This window comes from Macrobrachium nipponense, chromosome 27, assembly GCF_015104395.2.
Source record: "Macrobrachium nipponense isolate FS-2020 chromosome 27, ASM1510439v2, whole genome shotgun sequence".
NCBI lineage: Eukaryota > Metazoa > Arthropoda > Malacostraca > Decapoda > Palaemonidae > Macrobrachium > Macrobrachium nipponense.
In genome coordinates, this window is record NC_087216.1 from 13,046,186 (window position 1) to 13,054,339 (window position 8,154).

At 43.0% G+C, this 8,154-nt stretch overlaps 1 protein-coding gene across 1 annotated transcript in view; it reads right to left on the reverse strand.

The window, feature by feature from the left end:
* LOC135200545 (transmembrane GTPase Marf-like) overlaps window positions 1-4,536 on the reverse strand; it is a 24,715-nt gene extending 20,179 nt beyond the window's left edge. The window contains exons 1-2 of the mRNA XM_064229182.1: window positions 4,350-4,536; window positions 4,100-4,209 (exon numbers count right to left, since the gene is read on the reverse strand). Coding sequence (XP_064085252.1) covers window positions 4,100-4,209; window positions 4,350-4,530 — 291 coding nt within the window. The 5' untranslated portion in view covers window positions 4,531-4,536. The remainder of the gene's footprint in view (window positions 1-4,099; window positions 4,210-4,349) is intronic.
* Window positions 4,537-8,154: the final 3,618 nt, after the last annotated feature.

Sequence of the window (8,154 nt, forward strand, 5' to 3'; positions counted from 1 at the left end):
AACTCCACACCTCTTGAGGAAAAACTGAAGCGGGCGGAGGTGAAGTCTCCCTAGCGAGAAGAACTTTTCCAATGAGGACAGGGTCCCTAACAGGCTCAGGTAATCCCTCGCTGAGCTGTTTCTTTCTTTCTAAGAAGCTCGAGATTCTCGACAACCTCGAGCGATTCTTTCTCGCGAAGGATACACCCGAAAACCCCGAGAATCCATCTGAATCCCCAGATAGACCAAGTTCTGGCTGGGGATCAGTTGTTGACTTCTCGAGGTTGACGAGCAACCCTAGCGAATCTATCATGTTCCTTGTTACTTCTAAGTCCTCAAGCACTGACTCTTCGACTTGGCCCTTATCAGCCAGTCGTCCAAGTAGAGGGAGATGTTATCCCCTCTAGGTGAAGCCATCTTGCTACATTCGCCATCAGGTTGGTGAATACTTGTGGGGCTGTAGACAGTCCGAAGCACAGAGCCCTGAACTGAAAGATCTTGTCTCCTATCATAAAGCGAAGATATTTCTTTGACAAATGGTGAATGGGAACGTGGAAATAGGCGTCTTGCAGGTCCAGAGAGACCATCCAATCTCTGGGCGAAGCGCCGACATGACAGAGGCGGACGTTTCCATACGAAACTTCTTTTTCTGTACGAAGCGATTCAGAGCGCTTACGTCCAGAACTGGCCTCCACCCCCCCCGATGCCTTTGGTACTAGAAAAAGGCGATTGTAAAATCCCGGGGAGTGTGGATCTTGTACAAGTTCGATGGCCTCTTTTTCCCACATTTGCTCCACCATTTGAAGGAGAGTCTTTCGCATTAACGGGTCTCTGTACCTCGCTGACAGTTCCCGAGGCGGTAGATGTTAGGGGCGGTTTGTCGTCGAAGGGGATTACATATCCCTTCTTCAGGACCGACACTGACCAAGGGTCGGCTCCCCTTTGTTCCCATACTCCCGCAAAGTTCAGGAGTCTGGCGCCCACTGGTGTTTGGAGGAGCAACAAGTCACTTCGATTTCTTGAATGGCCTAAATGAAGACCTTCCTCTCTTTTCAGAGCTCTTCTTTCTGGCAGGGGGACGAGCCGCTGCACCTCCACGAAAGGGCTGCTGAGTAGGACGAGGTTCCTTCTTAACCGTCGCCACTACCGGTCGTCCTTTCTTGGACGTTTGAGTAAGTAGGTCTTGTGTCGCCTTCTCAGTTAGTGAGCGAGATATATCCTTGACTAACTGAGAAGGAAACAGATGATCTGATAGCGCGGGGCGAACAGTAAGGCAGTCCTCTGGCTCGGAGAAACCCCTTTCGATAAAAGGGAACCATACACTGATCTCTTTTTCAGGAGACCAGCACCGAAAAGTGAAGCCACTTCACCTGAACCATCCTGTACTGCCTTGTCCATGCAGGACAGTACGCTATGGAGAATTTCTGGGTTCTTCAGAAACTCCGGATCCTTAGATTTGTTGGCCAGAACTCCGAGCGACCATCCAGAAAATTGACACCCCTTCCTAAAGTGACAAAAAAGTCCCTTTAGAAAGTGGTTCAACTCTGAAGTGCTCCACGTCGCTCTGACCGATCCTAAGGAGTGACGTCTAGAGGCCTCCACTAAACTGGAAAAGTCGGCATCTGCAGACGCGGGTAAAGAAAGACCATAGTCTCTCCTGTCCCATACCAAATACCTCTCTTCCCGTGCAATCTAGGAAGGATGCATGCAGAATACCGTCTTTCCTAACTCCTTCTTCTTGTCCATCCAAGAATCTAAAGAATGGAGTGCCTTCTTCATTGATATCGCAGGCTTCATTTTCAAGAAGGCCGACGATTAGCCGTAGCTGAGCTCGAAAAAGAGCGAACGAGGAGAAGGAGGAGCCGCAGGACTAAGAGAATCTCCAAACTCTTGTAGTAGTAAAGAGGCCAAGACTTTGTAACTAGAAAGTCCTTCATTAGCAGGAGGTTCGTCGTCAGACAACTCGTCTAACCCTCGATCCGACGAAGGAGAAAGTTTCACGTTTTGAGGAAGAGTCTTCCAAGACCTCCTATGTTCTGAAGGAGAGGAGCTCCTATTTGGCGAAGAGTCATAACCTCCAGAACGAACGTCCCCGACTCTTGACTCCTGGCTCTTGACTCTTGACTCTTGCCTCCTGACTCCTGACTCCTGCCTCCTGACTCCTGACTCCTGCCTCCTGACTCCGGACTCCTGCCTCCTGACTCCGGACTCTTGGCTCCTGCCTCCTGACTCCTGCCTCCTGGCTCCTGGCTCCTGCCTCTTGGCTCCTGCCTCCTGCCTCTTGCCTCCTGGCTCTTGCCTCCTGGCTCTTGCCTCCTGGCTCTTGCCTCTTGCCTGGATGCCTCCACACTCTTGGCTCTGGCCTCCTGCCTCCTAATTGACTCCTCCACTCCGGCTCTTGGCTCCTGCCTCCTGGGTGACTCCTCACTCCTGGCCGGTGCCAGACGTCTGATTGTTTCATCCAGGTTCGTACCGGAAACCTCACCTCGGGTAGGAGTATCGATCCTGGAGGTAGGCACCTCCAAACGTCTGGAGGATCTTTTAATAGGAAGGGAAGTGTCTTTCCTTCTAGGAGGCTCCTTTGACAGGACTCCTACAAACGACGAAATCTGTTCCTGCATCGCCATCATGAACCTCTTAGTAGCCTCCTCTTTATCCTCTTCGGGAGGAGGGGAAGGAGGAGGGGAGGAGTCCATAGCCTCCACCTCCTGCCTCCTTCTCACTCTGGTTGGAAGAATGGCTCTTCTTGCCTTCTTAACTCCCGATGGAGACTCCTCCGGGAAGTTTTCAGAGGGCTCGATCGATAGTCGGCGCCCTCCAACTCCTCTTGAGAGGCCGAGATCGATCGGAATCTCTCCAATCACGTCTCGGTGACGAAGATCCCGACGACGAGAAACACTCACTTAGGACGCTTTTACAATAGCGGTCCTTGGCAGTCTGGGGTGTCACAGAAACCGCCGAAGGGACACCTGATCGGTGGGGATTCTCCACAACCTCCTTTCGGCTTTCGACATTCCTTCTCCTCTGGGCAGTGAGCTTGGAAGAGGTCTAGACCTAGGAGCGTTGCTGAGACCGACCAGATGCCCCCTCCACTACACTGGGGGACACTATATCACTGTCTAATGACAAATCACTAGCCTTACCTTGTATGGCAGCCATTTTGTTTCTTTTCCATTACTTTGAAGGCTGCTTTTAGATCTGCAAGTTCTTTCGCTGGATCTACAGGTTCTGCAATAGGAGAAGGGGCTGCAATGGAAGGAGAAGTAGCAATACTTACCCTGGGGAAGATCCCAAGCTTGGAATTAGTTCAGGATCTAGAACTACTTAAACTTCTATGAGAAGCCTTCCTCACTCTTTCTCTTTCTAACTTTTTTAAATAATTAGTTAGATTCTTCATTCGTTCTCACTCAAGTTCTCACATTCTTTACAAGTATTAGTAAAAGAACATTCATAACTCCCTGCACCTCTTGCATACCGTGTGAGGGTCTACAAAGCTTTCGGCAACCTCACCTTACAGCCATACATTCACACAACGTCTCACAACCATACCAGAGTCAGACATATTTAAAGAAAAAAAATTCCAAATCAAGTCCACAAAACAGTCCACAAAAGCGTATGCCAATCCAACAATCCAGATACGTCACCAAAAGTCGGTCAAGAAGATCAATTGCCGGTGAAAAAAGAAAAACCAATCGAGAGGAACCAACAACAATGTTGATGGTCCGGGTCGACAGAAGAATTCTGATTAGAAAACGGGGATGGTTCCTAGTCCTGCCACCCAGGGCAGGGCGGTAGATCACCTGACCTACCTGTAGCGTGTGCCCGCGAAATTTGAAATTCTGTCGGAGACGACGGAGTCTATAGCTAAGTATATATCTGGCAGGGAAGTTGATGTAATAAAAATATAAAAATATATATATATATATATATATATATATATATATATATATATATATATATATATATATACACTGTACAATTCAATCTTGACTCATAACACTTCTATATTCATATCTAAAAATACAGAAGGGAAGACTTTCTTCAGAATATGCAATAACTACTTCAGCCACACAAAAAGAGAAAATCTTCCCCAACTACAAGAATAATCTGTGCTGTATACCTTCATGTGATCTCGTGCCAAAACTTCCTTGATGCCTGCAACTCGGCCACTGTATTCTCTGAATTCTTGTAAAGCTTTGGCATCAATAAGACCCTTGTCATTATGAAGACCTGTTATTAAATCAATGTGTATTCAACCATCACTGGAAACAACTGAAAGTTCTCAATCCTGAGTCATAAATAATCATGACACTTTACAGACAATATTTCAACTTTTGCATAACAACAAGAAAATGAATCCAGCACATTACCTTCCAAAAAATGTGTAGTTTCTGCAACATATTCCTCAATTTCTTGGTAGATGTCATTGATTTTCTTTTTTGCTCGCACAAATATCTGCAGGGGTGATGAGGTAGGTGATTCTCTTAAGTGCCGTGCTCCTATCACACCTACTATGGAATCCCGCAATGATGTGCCTCCCCCCCCATCCATCACCACTCCCACACCAATCCTGCTGGTCCCCACCCCCCTAAGAACATTTCTCCACCATTCATCATGGAGGTTGACCGGTTAAGCAAACTTGACATGATACACCACCAACACCCTCAACTGGAACAAAAAACAAGAAAAATAAAAAGCTTTAGGCTTGTGAAACACCCAAATCTAAAAGAAAAATAGGAAATGAAAAACATGTCACATGAAGGTGTAGTTCTTGAAGTTAGCCATGTTCATGTTTAAAAAAAATCATCAGTACACAAAGTTGTAATTTGAAATATACCCAAATAGTTGGGGACCATCCTCAATATGATCCCTTAGAATTCTCTGTACATTATAAGTAGTATACAGTAAATTCCCATTCCCATAAAGAACCTTACAAAAATGTATCATATAGTATAAGGATTGTACACCTTCAAATATATGCCAGTAGTATCTATGATTTTTTAATTATTTCACCTATTTACATCTACCTATAACATCATTTTACAAAAATAGACCACATGCTGATTTTTAACTAGACACAGACCAGAATTTAAATCAACTGCAAGTCAAAATATCCTGCAATTATATATACTGTATCCAAAATTTTGTTTCTTCCATAAACTAGAGCAGATGAGAAGGAAGTCTGTATAAGATTATTTTGACAAAGGGGAAAGTTACAGTCATGGATTCCATGGAAAAAGCTGTACAGTATAATCATATATATACTGTATGCAGTAAACACTGTAGTAGAACCAAATTCATGGTGGTTGGAACTAAATAGTAAAATAAGTACTATACTTTATTTTACACTGACCATTAACCCATGGTTCCAGTGCCGTTGTATGGGTCTTCAAGATCATTATCAATAAACTTTATGAATACCAAGTTCTACCCAAAAATTTATCAATTGTTTAGTTTTATAAGAAATGAACCCCAAAACAGAAATTGAAAATGTATGGGTACTATTGTGCTGATCAGTACAGAATATTTAATAACTTCTTTCCATCCAACCTCTTCAGCCATGAACATGGCTAACAAATATATTGAGTCATTCAGTGCTATTTGAAATATGCAAAACCAAATTAAAGAAATATAAAAATACTTATGGCTTCCTACACAGATCATGCTAATACAGTACATTTGTGGTGGGTATCAACACTTCATACTTTCAGGCATTCAAATATGTACTGTATTTGTGCAGCATATCCAAACATTCACGTAAACAACTTTGTACTCATGAAATTATTTTCTGTCACTTTGATTACTCTACAACAGCAATAAAATATTTAGTAAAGTGCTAATAAACAGCCAAAAGATTTTAAGAACACTGGAGCAGGAGCAGGGATGAAGTCAATTCACACTTATAATGAGGCTGAATACCTTTGAAATAAACCGCTGACTAAGCAGCCTATACTATCATGTCGCTAGCATTACATACTATGGAGTCTAAATTAACTATTTTGGATGCCAATGCAGTTATCAACACTTTCCACTAAAAAAAAAAAAAGGTTGCACATGTATGGTATGAATCAGTGCACTGCTGTGTCAAGCAAAACAAGCTACAAGCAATCCCTGCTGAGCAAAAACTGTGAATGAAACTAAATGATTGCATCAGAGTTCATAATAATGCTGTAAACTAATAGTATAGTACTGGCATCTTTAGCTTTAAATTTGTAATTAATTAAAAATGGGTAAATGAAATTTAGGCTAAAGCTTTATGGAGGACAATATTTGCTTTTATCCGTGCTTATCATCTTGATTAAAAACAAATATACTAAAAAACTAAGCACCCATAGTTCCTGATAAAGGTGTATTGTACCATAAAAGATAAAAAATTTAAAACTATTAATTTTCATATACCTAATCCTCCCATTCCTATTGTTGGTCACAATCCCTATTCAGGGTGCAAAAACATGTTCCAAAAGGTGACAAACTTAGGAAGTGATCAAAAGTAATGGGTGACCTCCCACACATGCCTCTCCTGGCAAACTTTTATCCCTTAATGCTCTCTGTAGACAAGACATAATATTGAGGGGGGGGGGGGTAAGAGAAGGATATTTTTCAGTGAATATATGTAACAATTATAAGAATTTAAACATTTCAAGACTTTATACTGAATAGATATACGTAATGTAATGTACATTGGATTGTGGGATCTGCCTCCTGAACTTAACAGCTTTAATCCAATGCATTTGAAAATCCTGATTTGGTATTAGGTACTTGTGATTTAAATTCATATCTCCATTCTGTCCTAAATAGACTGCAAACCATCACCTTTTATAAAGGAAACTCACTCCTCAGGTGAGGATTATCTCTGTCAACTGACAAGAAGTTGAAAACTCACCCAAAAATGCCACAATTCCAGTTGCAACAGTAAGCAAGGGCCAAGGAAAGCAATGACTCTTTAACCTCCCACTTGGTCTGGCATATGGATGACAGAATGAGTAGGGCCTTGGGTCTGAGTGAGACTTGGTGAGGGTGACAGCCTCAATGACAAAAGGAAAGATCAAGTAAGGAAAGACTAACCCAAGGGGTTGCACAAGATGGAAGGCAACTATATCTTTGGATCAGAATATACCTCTACTGTCTCACCTACTTGTCACAAAGAAGAGCTAAGGGAGTCATGTCTTAGTTGAGACTGGATGCTTGACTAAGTAGCCACCTAAATCTATGTTCAGCCCAACACTTAGGCTGATCTGCTGCTCCACAGAGGGTGTAAGAGGGAAGAACAGATAGAAGCCTGTCACTTTAGCATTCAATAAAAGACTTATGCTCTCCAAGTATCCACATTAAGATGCTTTTCTGTCCAAATGGAGCTGGGTACTTAAAACAATATGCTCAGCACCCACCACAAGTCCCAGAGGAAATGTTTAGAAACCTGTGGGTAAAGACCCTTCGATAGGATGAGGTAAATAAGGTCTGATGTTACAGGCACCTGCCCTCATCACCTACGTACCAAAAAATTACTCTGAAATGCCAGGAAACAAAAGAGGAAGAATTGGAAGCAGTCCTTGTCTCCACGTGAGGTGGGAAGAAGCACTGAGTATACTTTGTGAGGCCCATGCCAGCCTGGCCAGAAGCCAGTTAATCATCCATGGGTGTTCATGAATTACTGGCCAACATACTGGGAAGAGATCTTGATTGATACCTCCATTGAAAACTTCCCAATATCAATAAATTCTCCCAGCAACAGCAAAAATGCTGATCCTCTCACTTGAAAGGGGTGTATACTTGATCAAGTAGGGAAGTGCTCAGCAGTGATGATGATGTGGTAGGCTAACACTCCAAAGCTACCTCCTTTGCCAAAAAATTCCCAACAGCAGTAAATTCTCCCTTATAATGGTAGCACTGCTGATTCTAAAAGGAGAATGAAAGTATACTAAACAGTAGGGATCCACCTAAGGAAAGGAGGGGATGGAAGTTCAATAAAAATGCCGACACCCTTCACATCTCTGAATATGACACATTTATTGAAAATACAAAACTCACTTCAACTTAGCAGTCATGTAGGGTGTAGCAAGATGTCCTCACAAGACAATGGTGTAAGAAAAGTACTTGCAGTTGGCAGATGAGTGTGGGGTGCTCCACTTCTCACCCCACCCCAAAACTACCAGGTAACCATCTTGTTATCAAGTT